Source organism: Carassius auratus, unplaced genomic scaffold (genome assembly GCF_003368295.1).
Source record: "Carassius auratus strain Wakin unplaced genomic scaffold, ASM336829v1 scaf_tig00214679, whole genome shotgun sequence".
Lineage (NCBI taxonomy): Eukaryota > Metazoa > Chordata > Actinopteri > Cypriniformes > Cyprinidae > Carassius > Carassius auratus.
Window position 1 is genome coordinate 1 of NW_020527765.1, and position 26,647 is coordinate 26,647.

General features: G+C 40.9%; 1 protein-coding gene across 1 annotated transcript; it reads right to left on the minus strand.

Moving 5' to 3' along the window:
- Positions 1 to 4,055: 4,055 nt before the first annotated feature.
- On the minus strand, positions 4,056 to 26,418 carry LOC113092628 (uncharacterized). The gene is made up of 15 exons (XM_026258294.1): positions 26,341 to 26,418; positions 26,052 to 26,153; positions 23,747 to 23,848; positions 22,732 to 22,833; positions 21,674 to 21,775; positions 20,589 to 20,690; positions 19,594 to 19,695; positions 18,387 to 18,488; positions 17,278 to 17,544; positions 16,051 to 16,167; positions 13,464 to 15,786; positions 13,224 to 13,265; positions 13,027 to 13,134; positions 9,998 to 10,111; positions 4,056 to 4,591 (listed from the first exon to the last, which is right to left on the minus strand). The coding sequence occupies exons 3-15, from the start codon at positions 23,786 to 23,788 to the stop codon at positions 4,377 to 4,379; spliced, it is 3,738 nt and encodes a 1,245-aa protein (XP_026114079.1). The 5' UTR covers positions 23,789 to 23,848; positions 26,052 to 26,153; positions 26,341 to 26,418; the 3' UTR covers positions 4,056 to 4,376.
- Positions 26,419 to 26,647: the final 229 nt, after the last annotated feature.

Here is a 26,647-nt window from a genome sequence, read left to right on the forward strand (position 1 = left end):
CCAAGCCCTATATTGACCTGCTGTTGAATTATGGATGACGCAAGAGAAATTGCGGACTCAGATCAAGTTGACCACAAGAGGGCAGTCAAGTACACGCATAAAAAGCGCAAGAGGAGCGTTTGAACAGACTCGTCAATTTGAGAAAGTCAAAAATGGCTCAGATTACCATTCAAATGAAAGAAATTGACAAGCTAAAAGAAAATGATGAGAATGTGGAAAAGATAGAACAAGAAGTTCTAACAATGCTCACTCAATTGTATCAAGAGTTGAGTTAAATGAAAACACTCAAGAGCTTTTGCTGGATGATGAAAAAGAGGAAGATCAGCGTATCTGGTTCGAACCCAAATCTTCAAAAATTAAAGATTTTGTTATTGCTACTGGACAGTGGATTGAACCTGTAAGGATGCAAATGCTGCAAAAAATGAGGACATTGAACCAGCTGACAGTGTCTCTGAAGTTGCTTCAGCAATAAGAAAGAAGAGTAGATCAAGTTTGTCAGCTGGACATAGTTCTGTAGCATTATCAGCCAGTAGTTCAGGGCCGGCCCTGACCAATTTGTTTATTTGTTTATTAAATTTATTTATACACACACACACACACACACACACACACACACACATTCTTGCGCAGGCCCACTCATGGGGCCCACCAGTTTTTTATGCGTTGTGGGATCCACCCTTTCCAGTGGTCCTACACTGCTATAAAAACAACATTAGATCTAAAAAAAAATCTCAATCATTAATATCACTTCAATTTGATAAATTTCTAAAGTTTTGTCGAAAAAGGTATTTGGCCCCTTGTGGGGAACGTTTCTAGGATTGCCGACTTGAGAGGTCCGCCCACATACACACATATATACCAAGTTTTTATATGTTAATGGGGCCCAAGGTCACTATCTGCAGCTGCTGACAACAGCCTTTATTATTACTCCCAGTTCCCTTATTTTGGACTAAAATAGTTATTTTTGTAATGAGTAACTATGTACAGTATTGTTCAAAATAATAGCAGTACAATGTGACTAACCAGAATAATCAAGGTTTTTAGTATATTTTTTATTGCTACATGGCAAACAAGTTACCAGTAGGTTCAGTAGATTGTCAGAAAACAAACAAGACCCAGCATTCATGATATGCACGCTCTTAAGGCTGTGCAATTGGGCAATTAGTTGAAAGGGGTGTGTTCAAAAAAATAGCAGTGTCTACCTTTGACTGTACAAACTCAAAACTATTTTGTACAAACATTTTTTTTTTCTGGGATTTAGCAATCCTGTGAATCACTAAACTAATATTTAGTTGTATGACCACAGTTTTTTAAAACTGCTTGACATCTGTGTGGCATGGAGTCAACCAACTTGTGGCACCTCTCAGCTGTTATTCCACTCCATGATTCTTTAACAACATTCCACAATTCATTCACATTTCTTGGTTTTGCTTCAGAAACTGCATTTTTGATATCACCCCACAAGTTCTCAATTGGATTAAGGTCTGGAGATTGGGCTGGCCACTCCATAACATTAATTTTGTTGGTTTGGAACCAAGACTTTGCCCGTTTACTAGTGTGTTTTGGGTCATTGTCTTGTTGAAACAACCATTTCAAGGGCATGTCCTCTTCAGCATAGGGCAACATGACCTCTTCAAGTATTTTAACATATGCAAACTGATCCATGATCCCTGGTATGCGATAAAAAGGCCCAACACCATAGTAGGAGAAACATGCCCATATCATGATGCTTGCACCTCCATGCTTCACTGTCTTCACTGTGTACTGTGGCTTGAATTCAGAGTTTGGGGGTCGTCTCACAAACTGCCTGTGGCCCTTGGACCCAAAAAGAACAATTTTACTCTAATCAGTCCACAAAATGTTCCTCCATTTCTCTTTAGGCCAGTTGATGTGTTCTTTGGCAAATTGTAACCTCTTCTGCACATGCCTTTTTTTTAACAGAGGGACTTTGCGGGGGATTCTTGAAAATAGATTAGCTTCACACAGACGTCTTCTAACTGTCACAGTACTTACAGGTAACTCCAGACTGTCTTTGATCATCCTGGAGGTGATCATTGGCTGAGCCTTTGCCATTCTAGTTATTCTTCTATCCATTTTGATGGTTGTCTTCCGTTTTCTTCCACGTCTCTCTGGTTTTGCTCTCCATTTTAAGGCATTGGAGATCATTTTAGCTGAACAGCCTATCATTTTTTGCACCTCTTTATAGGTTTTCCCCTCTCTAATCAACTTTTTAATCAAAGTACGCTGTTCTTCTGAACAATGTCTTGAACGACCCATTTTCCTCAGCTTTCAAATGCATGTTCAACAAGTGTTGGCTTCATCCTTAAATAGGGGCCACCTGATTCACACCTGTTTCTTCACAAAATTGATGACCTCAGTGATTGAATGCCACACTGCTATTTTTTTGAACACACCCCTTTCAACTAATTCAACTAAATGCCCAATTGCACAGCCTTAAGAGCGTGCATATCATGAATGCTGGGTCTCATTTGTTTTCTGAGAATCTACTGAACCTACTGGTAACTTGTTTGCCACGTAGCAATAAAAAAATATACGAAAAACCTTGATTATTCTGGTTAGTCACATTGCACTGCTATTATTTTGAACAATACTGTATATATGTGAAACTTTCCATCTGCCTTTACAGATTAGCAAGACATACGGCTTCAAAGACAGTTTTATAGACAAAACTGAAATGACCAATTTTATTGTAATGACAAAGTTTATGCCACACAGTTGTCAGTCAATAAACTTTTTATGAAATGATTAAAACAAATTATTAATTTAATGTCTAGGTTTGTACAATCTGCACTCAATGTTTGAACAACATCAGCCTGAACTTTATGTAAAACCCAACAGTTTCTCTTATATAGGCATTGAAATTATATGTTATATTGGACTGCATCCATAATGTCATGTTAACACAAGTTGTTCTTTCCAGTGAAGCCTCAAATTTTGAAATAATGATACAGAGATATTTAAAGAAATGAAAAATCCTTTGAAATATTTAACATATGCCCCACACACTTTCAGTGTTTAGGCCCTAAAATAAATAAATGCATTAAAATAAATAAGAATATATCAATATCCATCCAACATCCACACATCCAACATCCATCCATATATCCAACATCTGTTCAACATCCATCCATCCAACATCTACCCTACATCTATCCAACATCCATCCAGCCATCATCTACCCTACATCCATCCTACATCCATCCAACATCCATCCAGCATCCATCCATCCAACATCTACCTTACATCCATCCAACATCCATCCAGCCATCATCTACCCTACATCCATCCAACATCCATCCATCCAACATCTACCTTACATCCATCCAACATCCATCCAGCCATCATCTACCCTACATCCATCCAACATCCATCCATCCAGCCATCATCTACCCTACATCCATCCTACATCCATCCAACATCCATCCAGCATCCATCCATCCAACATCTACCTTACATCCATCCAACATCCATCCAGCCATCATCTACCCTACATCCATCCAACATCCATCCATCCAACATCTACCTTACATCCATTCCAACATCCATCCAGCCATCATCTACCCTACATCCATCCAACATCCATCCATCCATCCAACATCTACCCTACATCCATCCATCCATCCAACATCTACCCTACATCCATCCATCCATCATCTACCCTACATTCAATCCGACATTCATCCATCCAACATCCATCATCTATCCTACATCCACCCAGCTCTCGAACATCCATCCAACATCCATCCATCCATCCATCCATATGTCCAACATCTATTCAAGATCCATCCATATATCCAACATCCATCCATCAAGCCATCATCTACCCTACATCCATCCATCCAACATCTACCCTACATCCATCCAGCCATCATCTACCCTACATCCATCCATCCAACATCCATCCATCCATCATCTACCCTACATCCATCCAACATCCATCCATCAAACATCTACCCTACATCCATCCAACATCCATCCATCCATCATCTACCCTACATCCATCCAACATCCATCCATCCAACATCTACCCTACATCCATCCAACATTCATCCATCATCTATCCTACATCCACCCAGCTCTCGAACTTCCATCCAACATCCATCCATCCATCAAACATCTATTCAATATCCATCCAACATCCATCCTACATCCATCAAATAAAAAATTAAATTAAATAAGAACTGTATATTGTATAACTGTATATTTGTAGGCCACTGGACAGCCATAAAACCTGAGCAAACCCCTACAACAACAACAACAACAACAACAAGGTTACAACAGAACACAACCAAATACAAAACATTTTAAGATCCTACCTCTAATGTTTTGGTTTTACCTCAGTTCCATTAGGTACACTAGACTTTTCTTCTCAGGGCTGTAATGCGATTTTTAACATAATATTTAACTGCTTTCCAGTCCCTGTTTCTGAGAGCTTGAGGTTCTGCAGTAATACAGCGCTGACACTCTTCTTTACCAGGAACTTGATTCATTACAATAAATCTCCTCAAATGTGTGTCCACTGCAGCACACTCGTCTGGGGTCCAGCTTCTTTTGACGGCCGTTTGTTTTCCTATGTAGGCAAAAAAAAAACAAAAAAAAACATTGTAGGTTTTCTTTTATGAATAAATTTTAATCTTACTTAACCCCGTAAGACCCACTGTTTCAGTATTACAACATTTGTGGTTACTCCCCAAAACCCCTTTTATCTTTTTTTTTATTGTTTGTTTGTTTATACAACCACATCAATATGATCTGTGGGTCCTACATTTTATTACCACCATGTAATTGGATCCAGGATTTGTATACAAAGCCCACCCTTAAGTCAAGAAGTGGCACATCTTACAACTTTCTGATGAAGCAACATCCCTTTGATTTACTGGACTGGATTCATCTTCAAGTAAGTAAAATGCTTGGAATAATTTTTTCTGTTTATTACAGTGTCGATAACAAGGACATATACAGTAAATGTTGAAAGTATACCCTACATTTTGTTTGGAGTTTGTTTTATAAATGTTGCAATATTACAATGTTGGATGAGAGTGGCAGTCATAATTGCCCTGTATTTAAGAGGAACATCTTGAGGGGAACTTAAATGAAAATATTCACAACAAATTATACATGATTTAAGCTTTATACCCTTTAGCTTTATATCGGATTACATATTCTATACTGTATTAGAGACTAAAGTTGAAAGATTTATTTCCATATCTAAACATTATAATTTGCTATCACATTCTGCATGACTTTCTAACAAAAAAATTCTGTTTGTGCAAATCTGCCCTTTCTTAGTCTACTGATAAACAAAATGTTCTTATCAATTCATATTCAAAGTGCTTATTATCATTAGGCCTATAACCTTTATTTAACCAGGTCTTTTGCAAGAGACACCTGGCCACACCTGGCCAATCCTCCAAGTTGTGCGGGATGCTCCTGGTGCTTTGTTCTGGCACAGGTGTAAATGTTCATCACTGTTAGATTTTGTTGTAAACTGGATGCTGAATGCATTCCTGTAAGGATTACAATCACAGTCTACTATAGGTGAGCCATTAGGTATAGTGTGACCGGTGAGATGTGTGAATAGGCTGCTTCAGTCCAAAGTGTGAACACATCATAATGAGGCATGTGTGCTATTTGTTTATAGAATGTACATTTGTCTCAAATTTTATCTTTTCATTTCAGAATGCCACCAGCAAGGAGAAATCCTCGGTACAATGTGCACAATGTTAATGGCCATCATCCAAAAAGGAGAAAGTGATGTGGACATCGATTTTGACGACACTGATGCAAGTGATGAAGAATCAGATATTGATGTCTTATGTGGACAAAGAAAACCAAGAACCTACCGATTGTCCAGCTAATGTGAATATTGAGCCCGGGCAATCAAAGAAATACATCAAGCCATATGACAGACGTCACTGATTTCTCTGGTCAAGCTCTCACAGATGATGTCACCTCCCTCCACACACCACTGCAATACTTCCAAAAGTTTGTGTCAGAAGATTTGGTTCAAGCTCTGGCAACAAATACGAATGAGTACAGCATTCAAAATGACGAAAGATCAGTCAACACTAATACAAAAGAAATACAGGCAGCATTGGGTATGTACCTGAGGATGGAACATTACATTTTGTAAACAATTTAACCATGCCAGAGACTGAAAAGAGGGACAAACTCTGGAAACTCAGACCACGGCTTGATTCACTCAGAGAAAACTGCCTGCAGGTGGTACCAGAAGAGCACATTCCATGGACAAGATGATGATACCCTTCAACGGGAAGTTCAGCAGCATCAAGAAGTATATGCAAGGTAATCTACGCTCATGAGGCTTTAAAGTATGGGTGAAAGCTGGAGTCTCAGGGTGTCAGGTGATGACAGGTGAATTTTCAGGTGATGTTGTAATGAAGCTTGCCTCCACATTTCCAAAGGGTCAACACAACAAGATCTAGGCAGACAATTACTTCACCTCCGTTCCACTGGTAGTGAAGCTCCTTGAGCAAGGAATCCATTATGTGGGAAAGGCCAGGCAAGTGCATCTACCCATCTAACTGTAACATTTACATGTGAAGAGCTTGAAGAAGAAGGGCAGAGGAAGCTTTGACCACAGAGTGGAGGGGAAACAACATCTGTGCAGTAAAAATGGTACAACAACAGGGCGGTGACACTTGTGTCATCCTTCGCTGGACCAGAACCTGTTCAGGAGATTCAACACTGGGACAAAGCCGCCAAAACCTACATTGACGTTAGAAAGGCTTCCATTGTGGGCATCTACAATAAATACATGGGAGGTGTGGATTTGTTGGACTCATTTACAGCAAAACACAAGTATGCACTGAAATCCTGGCGGTGGTACATGTACAGTATTGTTCAAAATAATAGCAGTACAATGTGACTAACCAGAATAATCAAGGTTTTTCGTATATTTTTTTATTGCTACGTGGCAAACAAGTTACCAGTAGGTTCAGTAGATTCTCAGAAAACAAATGAGACCCAGCATTCATGATATGCACGCTCTTAAGGCTGTGCAATTGGGCAATTAGTTGAATTAGTTGAAAGGGGTGTGTTCAAAAAAATAGCAGTGTGGCATTCAATCACTGAGGTCATCAATTTTGTGAAGAAACAGGTGTGAATCAGGTGGCCCCTATTTAAGGATGAAGCCAACACTTGTTGAACATGCATTTGAAAGCTGAGGAAAATGGGTCGTTCAAGACATTGTTCAGAAGAACAGCGTACTTTGATTAAAAAGTTGATTAGAGAGGGGAAAACCTATAAAGAGGTGCAAAAAATGATAGGCTGTTCAGCTAAAATGATCTCCAATGCCTTAAAATGGAGAGCAAAACCAGAGAGACGTGGAAGAAAACGGAAGACAACCATCAAAATGGATAGAAGAATAACCAGAATGGCAAAGGCTCAGCCAATGATCACCTCCAGGATGATCAAAGACAGTCTGGAGTTACCTGTAAGTACTGTGACAGTTAGAAGACGTCTGTGTGAAGCTAATCTATTTTCAAGAATCCCCCGCAAAGTCCCTCTGTTAAAAAAAAGGTATGTGCAGAAGAGGTTACAATTTGCCAAAGAACACATCAACTGGCCTAAAGAGAAATGGAGGAACATTTTGTGGACTGATGAGAGTAAAATTGTTCTTTTTGGGTCCAAGGGCCACAGGCAGTTTGTGAGACGACCCCCAAACTCTGAATTCAAGCCACAGTACACAGTGAAGACAGTGAAGCATGGAGGTGCAAGCATCATGATATGGGCATGTTTCTCCTACTATGGTGTTGGGCCTATTTATCGCATACCAGGGATCATGGATCAGTTTGCATATGTTAAAATACTTGAAGAGGTCATGTTGCCCTATGCTGAAGAGGACATGCCCTTGAAATGGTTGTTTCAACAAGACAATGACCCAAAACACACTAGTAAACGGGCAAAGTCTTGGTTCCAAACCAACAAAATTAATGTTATGGAGTGGCCAGCCCAATCTCCAGACCTTAATCTAATTGAGAACTTGTGGGGTGATATCAAAAATGCTGTTTCTGAAGCAAAACCAAGAAATGTGAATGAATTGTGGAATGTTGTTAAAGAATCATGGAGTGGAATAACAGCTGAGAGGTGCCACAAGTTGGTTGACTCCATGCCACCCAGATGTCAAGCAGTTTTAAAAAACTGTGGTCATACAACTAAATATTAGTTTAGTGATTCACAGGATTGCTAAAAAAATGTTTGTACAAAATAGTTTTGAGTTTGTACAGTCAAAGGTAGACACTGCTATTTTTTTGAACACACCCCTTTCAACTAATTGCCCAATTGCACAGCCTTAAGAGCGTGCATATCATGAATGCTGGGTCTTGTTTGTTTTCTGACAATCTACTGAACCTACTGGTAACTTGTTTGCCACATAGCAATAAAAAATATACTAAAAACCTTGATTATTCTGGTTAGTCACATTGTACTGCTATTATTTTGAACAATACTGTACATCTTCTGGCACACAATCACCCTTGCTGTAGTCAACGCCTGGCTCCTCTACAAGCAGCACAGCCTATGCTCTCAGAATGCCAAAGAAGGAGATACTGAACATGAGAAAGTTTGAAGCACAGCTGGCTTCCTCTCTCATTACGGTAATGATCTATTTGTGCCATTTACCTTGCTTGTGATAAATCAGACTGGTATTTGAGATGTACAGAAATTGATACATTTGTTCTTTATATTCTAATCTGGTGGACACAACACTGAAAATGCCTCTGTTTTTCAGAGGACAGGAACCATTTCTGGGATTACCACTATAAGTAAAGGTGGACTTCACGCTGAGCACACAGATTTCAGTGGAGAGTGAGAGAACACTGCAGACATTGCACTGTTAACAATGTAAATAAATAAAGTTCTTATTTGATGGAATAAACAACTCTTCATAATAACATGACTGAGATTATAATTCATTTTATACACCGGTTTGGTAAAAAAAAAAAAAAAGCAAATTAATCCTTAATTATGCAGCTTGATGGGCACCTCTTCGGACCTGACGTGCTACCCAGCTACGCAAACGCAGCTAAGTGGATGTACTCTCTTGTGATTGGCCAGAGTGATCACGAGTCTACGGATGTTTGGGTCACATTGCTGAAAGAGTGCATGAATCGGTGGAAAAACCCCAGCCCCCCTGTGCTGCCAGCTTCTCCAAGCCCCGTGCTCCCTCTTTTGCCAAAACCACCCTGAGAACGACCAACAACTGGCTGAAGGAAGAGCTGCAACAGGTTAACGAAAGGCAGAAAGCAACGAAGGAGTGCCTGCTCAGATGCATTCTGTTTAGTTTTGCTTTTTAACTTTATAGTTAACTGTTTTGATTGCATTCTTTTTTCTTTGCGTGTTGTATTTATTAAACTGAGTGGTTTGCAGTGGCTCATTGTACTTCTGACGGCATAACATTATAATTCTGTAAAAGAAACTGCAACAGGATGCTTTTACCCTAAACTCGAGTATAAACACAGACTCTCTCACTTAAAGCAATTTTATTCTTTCTTGCATTTCACAAAATAATAATAATAAAAACAATAATAATGATAATATTTTCTATTTATAAGGCACTTTTAAAAGGTCATTGAATAAAGTCAGCTGCATGTGGAGGTTTGAGTTTTTCAACTGGTCTCTGTACACGTCTGTTGTTGGAGGAAATGCAAGCATTTTTCCCTGAGTAACTCCATAAAGTGTTAAAGATTTTTTTTTTTTTTTTACATACAACAGACTTCTTATTGATATAAAGGTGATGATGCCAGTCTTTCCCCAACCCTAAAACCTGCGACAATGCAGGCTCACAAGGTCTCTTCCTGCAACAGCTTCTTTCAAGCCACTGTCAGGCTTGTGGCACCAGACAATAAGGAGGGACAGACATATTTCAAGTGTTGAGTCAAGGAAGCAAAGTAAAAGCCCTTAAAAATAAATGAGCAGCTCTGGCCCAAAAGAGAGTGCAAGCCCCAAAGCTTACCTCTCTTTTTTGCAGACACACTTCGGTTTTGGACTTGTGATGTGGAGGAACATTCTTGCAGGGATGACATGCTGACCTCATCTTCTGACCCCTCTTCTCTTGGCATACTGACATCTGGACAAAGAAATAACTTTATTGTAGTATACACTAGGGCTGAAAGATATGGACAAAATTTAATATCTCGAATTATCCTGCCAGATATCTCGATACAATACGATATGACTACGTGTTATTTTGCTAAGCACGACCTGCACAACACGTCACTCTGGTTTACATCGTCTTTTCTGAAACCAAAATACTTCCAAATTATGGAAGATGATTTATGTTTTGGAACCAAGTCATATTCTGCACTGCCACCGGCCGCATTATCTCCCGCACTCATTTTCTTTCTTTCTAATTTATCCGCCGTCTCTGTACAGTGTGCATAGACGTTGGAACAGGGGAACTCTTATTTTTTGAAAATTACTCATTTTCACAGATTCTGCAAAGGGTGCCCAAACTTTTGAGCCCCACTGTGTGTGTGTGTATGTATGTATATGTATATATATATATATATATATATATATATATATATATATATATATATATATATATATATATATATATATATATATATATATATATATATATATATATATATATATAGAATCTGAATTAAAATGTGTTTGATTTAAGCCTACATTTCAAAAATTGTTGTTTTTAAGCCTTTCGCACATATGATCACACAGGTGTAATCAGTCTAGGCTGGTTCCTGGAGCGTACGATCAAGTGCATCACATAACAAACTGAGACAGGCGCGCTCAGAGCTGTCATATATCACAACTTTTCAGTGTTTTCAACCACATACTGTTTATTTTCGGTTTCAAACATATAAATTCACATAAGTACTAAAAAACAATACATTTAGAGTTTTTAAAATACACACTGATGTCTATGGAAGAGGTAATAATAATCCTTTCCATTATAATTGGACACGTTTTATTCATATCAGAGACACATTGTGTAAGTAACTTCAGTGTTTACATATTCTATTCCCAGTTCACCAGACACTTACTTTTAGGTATTTCAGGAGAAGTGGATGAATTCACGTGTTGTAAACATAGAGGTTGTAAATCAAACAGATCCGATTCTCTGAACTGCGTCTGCGGCACAAACTAACACGGCGGTGCCCATCGCGCATACAGCTCAACTAACGCAATTGTAATAAAGGTGTTTAAACAACAATATACTTCCACTTGCATGTATTTGACCATCGGAATATCAGATATTTCATGCCATAGCTAACACATTTGTGAATATTCTGAATAAAAAAAGAAAAAATGACAAAAGCATATCATCATTCATTCAGCGCTGTTTTTGCTGCAGTGTGTCATGTGACAAGCAATGTCGCGTCACCATGGAAACGCCGTCCCCCCTCTCACAATATAGTTCCCACGTCCCTAGTGTGTGCGCGCTGACTTTAGCGCTGCAGTCAAGGGCACACGTAAAACTGATGTTTGTTGTGACTGCCAGAGTTGTATGCACACAGTGAGTGTGGAGAGGGGAAATCTATATCGTCTATATCGTTGCTTTTTTCGATAGTAATATCTTGAAAGCTCATATCTAGATATAGGTACGATAACGATATATCGTTTAGCCCTAGTATACACTACATGAAATATGTAATAGCCGTCAGTACAGTGGTTGTTTTATTTTATAAAATAATTTAGTATATTCAATTCAATTTTCAATTCAGTTTATTTATATGGCGCCGATTCACAACAGATGCCATCTCAAGGCACTTAACAAGAAGTCAGTATATGGGATTTGTGTCTCTTAAAGAGAGACACAGTTTATTTCATCCCGTCTCCTATCGTCCTAAATTCTTTTCAAGTGACTAGTGATGTGAAAATATTAGTTGTCATGTTAGCCCAGGGATGGGCAACTCCAGTCCTCAAGGGCCACTATTCTGCAGGTCTGAGATGTTTTGCTGCTTCAACACACCTGATTCATATTAAATAGATCAAACAGCTTGTTGCCAAGCTCTGCACAATGAATCAGGTGTGCTGCAGCAGGGAAACATCTAAGACCTAAAGGATAGTGGCCCTCAAGCAGTATATTTCCTCATATAGTGTATGGACAACAGACTGTCCCACGCAGTCCACTATTGCTGAAGTAGCTGTGCGGCGAAAAGATTGTATGTTGGACAATATAAGATAAACTGATTTCATCAGGCAGAAAGCAACTGTTTTTACTGACTTTACAAATAGCATTAACGTTTAGGTTAGTGTGCCCTCACCTACTGTTTATAGGTTGCTCCAATCTCACAGAGCAGACTTCACGCAGGGATTGCACGGCTACTCAAACATATTTCCTCCTCAACTGTGTACGAGTACACAGTTACAGCGAGTCGAGTATGAGTACACAGATGAGGAGGAAACATGTCAAAAAGACAAGGCTGTACGAGTTTATTTGATGTCATCTAACCCAATGGCATATGCGTTTGAGCCAGTGATGAGGAGGAGGGTTGAGACCTGTTTTTGCAGAAGTTGAGGGAGCTGCAGCGGCTCCGGACGGAGTTGACAGTGAGGAGAGGGTCGGCAACCCTTTGCAGTGCAAGTGTGGTCACTGCTCAGCAATGCGGACAACCGTGGAGTCTGTTTGCTGCCATGAAGCAGACCAAGTCTGCAGACCTTATCGCGCACATTCCAGATGTTCTGTAGTGACAGGGACGTGTTGGAGTAGCTGTGCTATCCCTGTATGAAGTCCGTGCCGAGAGATTAGAGCAACCTATAAGCAACAGGTGGGTTCATGCTAACCTCAAAGTTAATGTTACTTGTAATTTCAGGCAGTACTGACGCAGTGTTCAGTTTTAAAACTGGGGTTGTGTTTGACTGATTGTGCAGCCTCTGCATCGGACAGGTCTCCTGACAGAGTTGCAGGAGAAAGAGGCGGGTGGGACAAAGGAGGGAGGTGGAGTTGTTGATTTTCAAATTTTTGCAATGTGCTGTGTGAAATGCATGAAAGGTAAGAATTGCGTTCAAGCTCACCGGTGGCAGACACTCCCTGGTTTTGACTTTGTGATGTGGAGGTACATTCTTGCGTGGATGACATGCTGACCTCATCATCTGACCCATCTTCTCCTAGCATACTGACATCTGGAGAGGGAAATAACTTAAGAATACAATACACAAAATATCTAAAACGGATCATTTAGAATCAATTTAGGAACATTGTATACACATACCTTCAATGTCCTCTGCTAAAGGTCCCTCCATGTCAATGGTCTCTAAAATGATAATTGATTAAAAAAAAAATGAGTTTGGAAAGCTGAAACTATGGGCAATCTGCAAGAGTATACAACAGTAGTATTATATCTTATCCCGTCACCATTACTGCCCTATGTTTTACATGGTAAATAGTTGTTTTCTGAATGTGGAAGACTAAATGTCATATATTGTGCCTTCAAGAATATAAAGTTAATTACCATTTACATCGACTTGTATTTCATCGAGGCTCTTTCCTTTGTAATCTCCTAGGCGTCCTTGTTCCATTGCCAGAAGGACTTTACTTACTTTGGCTAATTGTAGGGTGCTTTCTGGGAGCCTGTAGTGTTTCCTGTGAACAGCGATATTATGACCAAGGAAGTCTGCCAACTGGTCGAGCTCGGTGGTTTTAAGGTTCAGAACAGTAGACAGGGTAGCAATATGTTTCCTCAGTTGAATTGATGTTAGCGCTTGAGGATTTTTTATGTCTGCACATTCACTGACAAATTGCCTCAAGCAGTCACAAGCCCTGAGGTAATGGTCAGATTGTGGCAATGCAAACAGATATTCATTGTCCTTCAGCACCCCACATTCTTCTCTGCTCTCAGTAAGAGCATCAAGTGATTCTCTCATTGATGGGGTTAGAAGAACAGGAACCTTCCTTCCTCTTTTTCCAACAATTGCTATTCGCACAAAATGCCTGCAGAGCTTCTGCTCAAGCGCTGTGAGGGCCAAATTTACATCTCCCTGTTCCTCTGATGTGTCCTTCGATAAGTATGCAGACAGGCGCATTCGGGACACTTCACCTGCTCTCCGCCGATTAAAAAGCATAACTTGAGTCAGCGTTACTTTTGCAAGTTCCTTCCAATTTGTGGATGAACGATGTTCTTTTAAATCTTTGAGATGTTGCTGCAGTTTTTCTTCTAGATAGCAATGTAGCCTTTGGATATCTTGTGTAAGAGGTAAAAGTTGCGGTGCATTCCATTTGGCCCGGTTAAGCTGGGTTAATGCCTGGCCTGCAATATCAAACCTCCAACTCTCTAAATACAACTGTGCAAACTCCTCAGCATCTTTAATGGTTTCTTTATCTTTCTTTTTCAGTCCTTCAGACTTGATAAACATAGCCAACGAATGCAGGCTGTGCCCTACCTTGCGTGCAAGAGAGGGACATTGGTATATGCCAGTTTCCTCACTGAATCCAGATAGGTTCTTTGCAGCTCTGACAACCTGGGAGTACTGTTCAGGTTTGATGAGTTCTTGAATGGTCTTCACATGTGTGATTTTTTTAGCTTCCAATAAAAGCCTGCCAAGTTCTCTCAGTTTTTGGCGTATATACTGGTGTTGACTGACTATCTTCTCATTCTTTTTGAACAACCTGAAACCATAATTGAGGATGCAGTTGTCTCCTTTAATTGCAACTGCAATCTTGTCCTGAATCATTACACTCAAGAACTTCCAATACGCGTCTGTATATTCCGATGGAGAAGGTTCAGCGAAAGCACACAATGCCTGAACTCTATTTTTACCTGGTTTAGTACTTTCGGGTTTGAAGCTGCAGACCTTGAAATGCCGCCACATCGCTCTTCTTGAGAACAGCCCATAGCAGTGAATGCAATGTGCAAATTTATGTCCCTCTGATTTTTTTCCTGGTTGTTTACATGGGATTAGTTTTCCTTTTTGTGTTTCCAAAACATGACTGTTGTGCTCGAAATTTCCCTTATTTCGTATGTAGTCCAATTGTAGTTTTCTTTCCTTTGAGTTTTTTGGAAAACTGAATGCTTTCGCAACATCCAATTCATCTTGGTGTTTACGCCACAAGTGTCTTGACATTTTCTGGACAAACTTCCTGCAATAAAAGCAGAAATGTTTCTTGTTATAGCTTCTGGATCCATCATCTTTCTTTAAAGTTGGACTGACAATGATATACTGCTCTTCTTCCAGGGGCACTGAAACGTTGTTTTCAGAATATGTTGCGATTTCCTTTTCATTCCCATCAACTCTGCTATTTGGAAATCTTTGTGTGGGATCATGACATCTTTCCAAAAGTCTTCTCTGGCTAAAGTCAAATTGGCTATGACTAGAGGATCTACTTCCACTTTCCCTGGGCTTAGACTTGCTCTGTCTGGAGGACTCGCTTCCACTCTCTCTGGAGGATCTACTTCCACTTTCCCTGGGCTTAGACTTGCTCTGTCTGGAGGACTCGCTTCCACTCTCTCTGGAGGATCTACTTCCACTTTCCCTGGGCTTAGACTTGCTCTGTCTGGAGGACTCGCTTCCACTCTCTCTGGAGGATCTACTTCCACTTTCCCTGGGCTTAGACTTGCTCTGTCTGGAGGACTCGCTTCCACTCTCTCTGGAAGATCTACTTCTCTCTCTGGGCTTAAACTTGCTCTGACTGGATGATGCACCTTTGTTCTTTTTTTCCTTTCCCAGGGTTAATTCCATACTGCTATCACTTTCTGTGCTTTCATCTATGGGATTTGGAATATACTCCTCTTCGCTACCTAAGTTTGAGTCATCCGATTCCATGAGATTCATCTGAATCTTTAAAAACAAACACACATCTGTTAATAACTATTTTTGCAACATTAAATATAAACCTGAATATACTGATTGAACAGGCTCAGGATACTAAATGAAGAAAAATCTGTATGGACCATTTTCGGTACAAGTAAATTTACAAATTATAAGAATCCCCATCAGACTCACTAGCAAGAGCAACAGACATTTTCACAATCATGAAAACACAAAAGAAACACAAAAGAAACACCCCCATCCCCCCCCCCCCCCCCCAAAAAAAAGACTTACGGGACGGCAAGACCTTCTTCTCAGCTTCTGTGAATCCCTTTCAGGCTTAAAAAAAGTAGTCTCCTCTGGGCTGTCACTATCATAGAGACTGTGGGTAAAATCTTGTACTCTATCCATCTGCAAAAATGGAGACATGGAGATATTTTGCTGTATGATTGCTGTATTTTTACTTGATAGGGAGACCATTCAGAGGTTGTCAGGTGAGCTAGACACCTATGAAAATTATTGACCAATATTACCCCTCCATCCACCTGCTGAGGCCCATGTCCAAACTGCCTTCCAGGTGGGGTAAACGTTGACAACATTATTAAAAAAAGAGTAACGTTTCAGTTTTCATGCATTTGATTCTTAAATTTAATGACTAATGGCAGTGGCTCAGTGGTTCATGTAGGTTGTCTACAAGCCGGAAGGTTGGTGGTTCAATCCCCGGCTCCACCTGACCAAGTGTGGAGGTGTCCTTGAGCAAGACACCTAACCCCAGCTGCTCCCGACGAGCTGGATGGAGCCTTGAATGGCTGACACTGCAGTCGGTGTGTGAATGAGTGTGTATGGGTGAATGTGAGGCAACTTGTAAAGCGCTTTGGATGGCCATGTGGTCTGTTGAAAGCGCTATATAAATGCAGTCCATTTACCATTTACCATAGACGTGGAACTACTCAAGAGAGAGGGAGAGATTAGTCAGTAATTTACCGAAGTGTCTTCCTCACCTTACAAATGTCTCCCTATCAATTAAAAATCAGCAATCATTTAGAAAAGAAGAGTTGAGCTTCTCTAATAAATGATTACTGATTGATTGTTGGTGATCTCTATTTAATTGATAATTAATGCACCAGGCGAGGAGGAGGACTCGACCGGATTTTGGCAACAGAGACCGGCTGCGGCGTCTGGGAGTGATAGCGTCGGCCTACCAGGGTTTGTCCCGGTATGCTGGCTGACCAGTAGCCTACACCACTGGGCACGTTGTATCTTTTTTTTTTTTTTAAGCACACACCTGAGCGCTGATCACTGGACATCACTCCTGCAGGTGTTTATGTCAATCCAATATTCAATTTCAAATGAGTCCATTTAGATTCAGATTTTAAAAGCAATCGTTCAAAACAATCGATTCAGGTTCAAAGTGAATGTTTCCCATTCAAATATAAAATTATTCAAATTTGCTTATTAGTGGCACAAAATTTATCACATAAACAAGTTAATTATATTGTTAAAATGTGTTTTGGGGCTTACCATAATGCTTTTTGTGCGTCTCAGTGGTGGAACAAGTTCATCATCCGATTGATTGTTGGAATGGTTGCTTGGAGAAGCCTCATCACAAGTTTCTTTCACAACAGTTTCATCTGAATCGTACAAATGATTTGAAACATCTGGTCCAATATCATTCTGCCCTAAAATGACATCCAGGTGTGGGGTGGGAGGTTCGTTTTCCATACCATCCTCATCAGTTTCATCACTATATGGATAATCAACCAGTGAAAATCCTTGGACAGTAAATACCTAAAAATAAACAAATTCATTAAGTATTGAATTAGAAAGGTTGGCCAAAAAAACATGGCATGGTCTGACTAAAAATCTAAATCCAGAAATATAAACATCAGCCCTTTTAGACAGTCTACAATTATAAATGTTAAAATCAAGAGTACAGCGATACTTTAGTATTACAATACAATCATATAGTTGCCTAAGGAAGACCATTTGGATTGAAACGTTTGTTATTTAGTCAATAAAAAGGTAACTGTGAGCTTTAACCCAGTATGCAGATTTTCTTCTTTTTTCTCCCCAGATGTTACCATAATGCATTAAAAGGTGCTCCACAAGAATGGGACTGGAAAGATGCCAGTGTGTGTTACATTACCTGGCCATTATAACCAAATAAGGTTACCTGACTACTTTAAAGCCCCATGAGCATTGATCCATGGTCCAATTGACCATTACAGGGGATTTCAGTGCATCAAACCAAAATATTTAAAATCAAAATTCAAATAAAAAAAGATTCTTTAAAACATCTAACAGCTCAGATAAAGTATACAATTACGAATGTTAAAATCACAGTTGAGGTCATGTCAGGTGTTGCCATAGTGCATTAAAAACAATTACAGTAAGAACTGGACGGAAGGGCCCCACATGGGACAGACTACAGACATACGAGTGTGTAAAGGAGAGACTAGAGAAACAAATGTATTTGGAAGATGGAAGGACCCCATAAGAACATGACTGGAAACATGCCGGTGTGTGTGTGACATTATCTGGCTTTTAACAGCCAATATAAAGCCACTTTAGTAGTAGAACACCACCACATACATGTCAGCATAGATGAATGTGTTTGAATGTACTTTTACCTGTGTGCAGGTCTGATCTGGGTTTGGTCCATCATTTAGCATCTGAGGAACAGGGCTAGTCTCATTCTCTAATGCTGCGGCTGGAGTCTGAAGGCCTTTCACCTGAAATAGACAGACAAGAAGACACTTAGAACTGTATGAAGTAGGGCTGCACGGTATTGGGAAAAAATGACATTGCGATATTTTATTTTTCTGCGATTTATTGATATATTTAATCGAATAAATTTTTTTCTTACAAACAAAAATGGGGTGAGCACACTTACATTCTCATTTTAAATTATTTAAAAATCAACACTATCGTCTCAAGTGATAAATATGCGCGAGGGAGAGAGAGCAAGACAGTGCTTGTGTTGTTTGAAGACTGTGAGCGTGCGGCCGGGGCTCTCTCTCTCTCTTGCGCTTTCTCTCTCTCGCGCGCGCGCGCACACACTATCACGCAAGCTCTCTCTCGCGCTCTCTCTCTCTCTCTCTCGCTCGCGCACGCACACTCTATCGCGCAAGCTCTCTCTCTCACTCTCACACTCGCTCTCTCTTGCGCTCTCTCTCTCACTCGCTCTCTCTCTCTCACTCGCTCTCTCTCTCTCACTCGCTCTCTCTCGCGCTCTCTCTCTCTCTCTCTCGCTCGCGCACGCACACTCTATCGCGCAAGCTCTCTCTCTCACTCTCACACTCGCTCTCTCTTGCGCTCTCTCTCTCACTCGCTCTCTCTCTCTCACTCGCTCTCTCTCTCTCACTCGCTCTCTCTTGCGCTCTCTCTCTCTCTCTCTCTCTCTCGCTCGCATGCACACTCTCGACTGAGAGCATGGACTAAAAAGCAGCTCACGTCTATTCCAGGAGTTTGCAGTGGATCAAATCAAAATATTGCTTTAAACATCTAACAGCTCAGATACAGTATACAATTACGAATGTTAAAATCACAGTTGAGGTCATGTCAGGTGTTGCCATAGTGCATTAAAAACAATTACAGTAAGAACTGGACGGAAGGGCCCCACATGGGTCAGACTACAGACATACGAGTGTGTAAAGGAGAGACTAGAGAAACAAATGTATTTGGAAGATGGAAGGACCCCATAAGAACATGACTGGAAACATGCCGGTGTGTGTGTGACATTATCTGGCTTTTAACAGCCAATATAAAGCCACTTTAGTAGTAGAACACCACCACATACATGTCAGCATAGATGAATGTGTTTGAATGTACTTTTACCTGTGTGCAGGTCTGATCTGGGTTTGGTCCATCATTTAGCATCTGAGGAACAGGGCTAGTCTCATTCTCTAATGCTGCGGCTGGAGTCTGAAGGCCTTTCACCTGAAATAGACAGACAAGAAGACACTTAGAACTGTATGAAGTAGGGCTGCACGGTATTGGGAAAAAATGACATTGCGATATTTTATTTTTCTGCGATTTATTGATATATTTAATCGAATAAATTTTTTTCTTACAAACAAAAATGGGGTGAGCACACTTACATTCTCATTTTAAATTATTTAAAAATCAACACTATCGTCTCAAGTGATTAATATGCGCGAGGGAGAGAGAGCAAGACAGTGCTTGTGTTGTTTGAAGACTGTGAGCGTGCGGCCGGGGCTCTCTCTCTCTCTTGCGCTTTCTCTCTCTCTCTCGCGCGCGCGCACACTATCGCGCAAGCTCTCTCTCTCACTCTCACACTCGCTCTCTCTTGCGCTCTCTCTCTCACTCGCTCTCTCTCTCTCTCTCTCTCTCTCTCTCTCTCTCACTCGCTCTCTCTTGCGCTCTCTCTCTCACGCTCGCGCGCATGCACACTCTCGACTGAGAGCATGGACTAAAAAGCAGCTCACGTCTATTCCAGGAGTTTGCAGTGGATCAAATCAAAATATTGCTTTAAACATCTAACAGCTCAGATACAGTATACAATTACGAATGTTAAAATCACAGTTGAGGTCATGTCAGGTGTTGCCATAGTGCATTAAAAACAATTACAGTAAGAACTGGACGGAAGGGCCCCACATGGGACAGACTACAGACATATGAGTGTGTAAAGGAGAGACTAGAGAAACAAATGTATTTGGGAGATGGAAGGACCCCATAAGAACATGACTGGAAACATGCCGGTGTGTGTGTGACATTATCTGGCTTTTAACAGCCAATATAAAGCCACTTTAGTAGTAGAACACCACCACATACATGTCAGCATAGATGAATGTGTTTGAATGTACTTTTACCTGTGTGCAGGTCTGATCTGGGTTTGGTCCATCATTTAGCATCTGAGGAACAGGGCTAGTCTCATTCTCTAATGCTGCGGCTGGAGTCTGAAGGCCTTTCACCTGAAATAGACAGACAAGAAGACACTTAGAACTGTATGAAGTAGGGCTGCACGGTATTGGGAAAAAATGACATTGCGATATTTTATTTTTCTGCGATATATATTGCGATATGAAATCGAATCATTTTTTTTCTTACAAACAAAAATGGGGTGAGCACACTAACATTCTCATTTTAAATGATTTAAACATCAACACTATCGTCTCAAGTGATAAATATGCGCAAGGGAGAGAGAGCAAGACAGTGCTTGTGTTGTTTGAAGACTGTGAGCATGCGGCCGGGGCTCTCTCTCTCTCTCTATGACTCTCTCGCGCACGATCTCTCGCACTCTCTGTTTCTGTCACTCTGTCTCTCTCTCGCGCTCTCTCTATCGCACGCACACTCTCTCTCTCGCGCACGCTCTCTTTCGCGCTCTCTCTCTCTCTCACTCGCTCTCTTTCGCGCTCTCTCTCTCTCTCGCTTGCTCTCTCGCGCGCACACGCTCTCTCTCTCTCTCTCTCTCTCTCTCTCACACTCGCTCTCTCTTGCGCTCTCTCTCTCTCTCTCTCGCTCGCGCGCATGCACACTCTCGACTGAGAGCATGGACTAAAAAGCAGCTCACGTCTATTCCAGGAGTTTGCAGTGGATCAAATCAAAATATTGCTTTAAACATCTAACAGCTCAGATACAGTATACAATTACGAATGTTAAAATCACAGTTGAGGTCATGTCAGGTGTTGCCATAGTGCATTAAAAACAATTACAGTAAGAACTGGACGGAAGGGCCCCACATGGGTCAGACTACAGACATACGAGTGTGTAAAGGAGAGACTAGAGAAACAAATGTATTTGGAAGATGGAAGGACCCCATAAGAACATGACTGGAAACATGCCGGTGTGTGTGTGACATTATCTGGCTTTTAACAGCCAATATAAAGCCACTTTAGTAGTAGAACACCACCACATACATGTCAGCATAGATGAATGTGTTTGAATGTACTTTTACCTGTGTGCAGGTCTGATCTGGGTTTGGTCCATCATTTAGCATCTGAGGAACAGGGCTAGTCTCATTCTCTAATGCTGCGGCTGGAGTCTGAAGGCCTTTCACCTGAAATAGACAGACAAGAAGACACTTAGAACTGTATGAAGTAGGGCTGCACGGTATTGGAAAAAAATGACATTGCGATATTTTATTTTTCTGCGATATATATTGCGATATGAAATCTTATCATATTTTGGGGTGAGCACACTTACATTCTCATTTTAAATGATTTAAACATCAACACTATCGTCTCAAGTGATTAATATGCGCGAGGGAGAGAGAGCAAGACAGTGCTTGTGTTGTTTGAAGACTGTGAGCGTGCGGCCGGGGCTCTCTCTCTCTCTCTATGACTCTCTCTCTCTGTCGCACACGCTCTCTCGCACTCTCTCTTTCTGTCACTCTGTCTCTCTCTCGCGCTCTCTCTCGCGCACGCACACTCTATCGCGCAAGCTCTCTCTCTCACTCGCTCTCTTTCGTGCTCTCTCTCTCTCTCGCTTGCTCTCTCGCGCGCACACGCTCTCTCTCTCTCTCTCTCTCTCTCTCTCTCGCGCGCGCACACGCTCTCTCTTGCGCTCTCTCTCTCACGCTCGCGCGCATGCACACTCTCGACTGAGAGCATGGACTAAAAAGCAGCTCACGTCTATTCCAGGAGTTTGCAGTGGATCAAATCAAAATATTGCTTTAAACATCTAACAGCTCAGATACAGTATATAATTACGAATGTTAAAATCACAGTTGAGGTCATGTCAGGTGTTGCCATAGTGCATTAAAAACAATTACAGTAAGAACTGGACGGAAGGGCCCCACATGGGACAGACTACAGACATATGAGTGTGTAAAGGAGAGACTAGAGAAACAAATGTATTTGGAAGATGGAAGGACCCCATAAGAACATGACTGGAAACATGCCGGTGTGTGTGTGACATTATCTGGCTTTTAACAGCCAATATAAAGCCACTTTAGTAGTAGAACACCACCACATACATGTCAGCATAGATGAATGTGTTTGAATGTACTTTTACCTGTGTGCAGGTCTGATCTGGGTTTGGTCCATCATTTAGCATCTGAGGAACAGGGCTAGTCTCATTCTCTAATGCTGCGGCTGGAGTCTGAAGGCCTTTCACCTGAAATAGACAGACAAGAAGACACTTAGAACTGTATGAAGTAGGGCTGCACGGTATTGGGAAAAAATGACATTGCGATATTTTATTTTTCTGCGATATATATTGCGATATGAAATCGAATAAATGTTTTTCTTACAAACAAAAATGGGGTGAGCACACTAACATTCTCATTTTAAATTATTTAAAAATCAACACTATCGTCTCAAGTGATTAATATGCGCGAGGGAGAGAGAGCAAGACAGTGCTTGTGTTGTTTGAAGACTGTGAGCGTGCGGCCGGGGCTCTCTCTCTCTCTCGCGCTTTCTCGTGCTTTCTCTCTCGCGCGCACGCACACTCTCTCTCTCGGGCGCGCACGCACACTATCACGCAAGCTCTCTCTCGCGCTCTCTCTCTCGCTCTCTCTTGCGCTCTCTCTCTCACTCGCTCTCTCTCTCTCACTCGCTCTCTCTTGCGCTCTCTCTCTCTCTCTCTCTCTCTCTCGCTCGCATGCACACTCTCGACTGAGAGCATGGACTAAAAAGCAGCTCACGTCTATTCCAGGAGTTTGCAGTGGATCAAATCAAAATATTGCTTTAAACATCTAACAGCTCAGATACAGTATACAATTACGAATGTTAAAATCACAGTTGAGGTCATGTCAGGTGTTGCCATAGTGCATTAAAAACAATTACAGTAAGAACTGGACGGAAGGGCCCCACATGGGACAGACTACAGACATATGAGTGTGTAAAGGAGAGACTAGAGAAACAAATGTATTTGGAAGATGGAAGGACCCCATAAGAACATGACTGGAAACATGCCGGTGTGTGTGTGACATTATCTGGCTTTTAACAGCCAATATAAAGCCACTTTAGTAGTAGAACACCACCACATACATGTCAGCATAGATGAATGTGTTTGAATGTACTTTTACCTGTGTGCAGGTCTGATCTGGGTTTGGTCCATCATTTAGCATCTGAGGAACAGGGCTAGTCTCATTCTCTAATGCTGCGGCTGGAGTCTGAAGGCCTTTCACCTGAAATAGACAGACAAGAAGACACTTAGAACTGTATGAAGTAGGGCTGCACGGTATTGGGAAAAAATGACATTGCGATATTTTATTTTTCTGCGATATATATTGCGATATGAAATCTAATCAAATTTTGGGGTGAGCACACTTACATTCTCATTTTAAATGATTTAAACATCAACACTATCGTGTCAAGTGATTAATATGCGCGAGGGAGAGAGAGCAAGACAGTGCTTGTTAGGGGTGTCACGATTTCGATTTTAAATCGAAATCGATCGAAATTAAGTCACAGTCTCAAACTCGAATTAAAAAATGGAATCGTCGATTCTGCCACGCCCCCATGTTGTATGACGGCAAATCAATGACTAAAATAACCGAGCATTCAACTGATTGCGTGGCGCGCGCGCTATATGGCTTCCGCGAGAGGAAAACTGAATCGGATGCGAAGAAACAGGAGCCCGTTGAGCTCATTTCAAACTCTCGCACCGTGCGCGACATTGTACTCTGCGCGCAATACAAGCCCTCGCGGCGGCGCATGCTCATTCTCCACATCCTCGCGCTCGATCATCTCACCTCTGCTCGCCGGCGAACAATTTTATTTTTGTCAGTCGTGGGCGGAGCTTGCTGTTTTAGTTGTTATCTCAAATGTCATCGGTTATTCCCCTTTTCTAAAGTCAGTATTCGACGCCTGTTAGAAAATGATTAATAATTCACTTGACTTGACCCATGACTTCATCAGTGGACCAGATACATGTGAGTAATCATTTATTTTGCTTGTTTAATTTATTTTTGTCTTTAATGTAATTTAATGCATTGTTTATAGAGTAGATCTTTTGTAGATACTTGATTAACTGGAATTCTTCTGATTGCTAGTGATTGCAGTCTTGTAATAAGAGATACACATATTTTACAGACTGTAATGATGCACACACACACACACACACATACATACATATATATATATATATATAAATCTAAATCTAAATGAATGACAGCGAAGTGTTTAACAAGTGTTTTATCTTTCATCTTTTAAATAGATACATCGTTATATCTTTTGTGAATAAGACTACACTTACAAAAGAGAAACTGGATGGCAGTTTATTTTAAGTTTTCAATTGACTAAAGATATAAGTTATTGTTACATTATGTTGTTAATAAAAGTTTAAAATTTGACAGTGTAGTGTGGTACATTGCAAACAAAGGTCAGATATTATATTGCATAAAAGTCTAGTTTGAAAAATGACAATCTGTGCTTTAAAAGAATAAATGTAAAAATCGGAGAATCGAATCGAACCGTGAGCTTAGAATCGAAAATGCAATCGAATCGGAGGATTTGGAGAATCGTGACACCCCTAGTGCTTGTGTTGTTTGAAGACTGTGAGGCGTGCGGGCCGGGGGCTCTCTCTCTCTCTCTATGACTCTCTCTCTCTCTCGCGCACGATCTCTCTCTCGCGATGCGGCGCATACACACACCACACTCTCTCTCTCTATCGCACACACTCTCTATCGCCCACACTCTCTATCGCGCAAGCTCTCTCTTGCGCTCTCTCTCTCTCTCTCTCTCGGCTCGCGCGCATACACACACACACTCTCTCTCTCTATCGCACACACTCTCTATCGCCCACACTCTCTATCGCGCAAGCTCTCTCTTGCGCTCTCTCTCTCTCTCTCTCTCGCTCGCGCACATACACACACACACTCTCTCTCTCTATCGCACACACTCTCTATCGCGCAAGCTCTCTCGCGCTCTTCTCTCTCTCTCTCTCTCTCTCGCTCGCATGCACACTCTCGACTGAGGAGCATGGACTAAAAAGCAGCTCACGTCTATTCCAGGAGTTTGCAGTGGATCAAATCAAAATATTGCTTTAAACATCTAACAGCTCAGATACAGTATACAATTACGAATGTTAAAATCACAGTTGAGGTCATGTCAGGTGTTGCCATAGTGCATTAAAAACAATTACAGTAAGAACTGGACGGAAGGGCCCCACATGGGTCAGACTACAGACATACGGAGTGTGTAAAGGAGAGACTAGAGAAACAAATGTATTTGGAAGATGGAAGGACCCCATAAGAACATGACTGGAAACATGCCGGGGTGTGTGTGACATTATCTGGCTTTTAACAGCCAATATAAAGCCACTTTAGTAGTAGAACACCACCACATACATGTCAGGCATAGATGAATGTGTTTGAATGTTACTGTTACCTGTGTGCAGGTCGATCTGGGTTTGGTCCATCATTTAGGCATCTGAGGAACAGGGCTAGTCTCATTCTCTAATGCTGCGGCTGGAGCTTGGTTTTTTTTCAACTGGATTGGCAGATAAAGAAGAACTCATTTTAACAGCCACATCACAGATCAAAGATTAAACGCATTTCCATAGACAGTTAAAGAGTAATATTGGAAACATGCGTTAATATTGGAGAAATACAAAATTTGCTCTTGCAACAAAATTTTTTTAAAAAAGAAATCTCTATACTTAATCTAACCAATTCACCTTACTGCGCCAAGGCCATTTTGAATCACCATAGTTGTAATCAATTTCATCTCCTATTTCTATTTTCTTCAGAGAGAGAAAAGGCACAAATGTGGTTGTCGTCAACTATGATTTTTTCATAACGCAATTTGGATTTTTGTGTGTTGTCAGTTGACCAATCTTCCGAGAGATCCATCTTCTTCAGATGCAATCCAGGCTGAAAAGTATCAGAAAAAATGGTAAAGTTTACATCTTTTTAAAAGTTTTATTGAAAGAGTTATTTTCAAAAGAATTTAAGAGTTTTTGTGCTTATTCATTAATCAAGTAT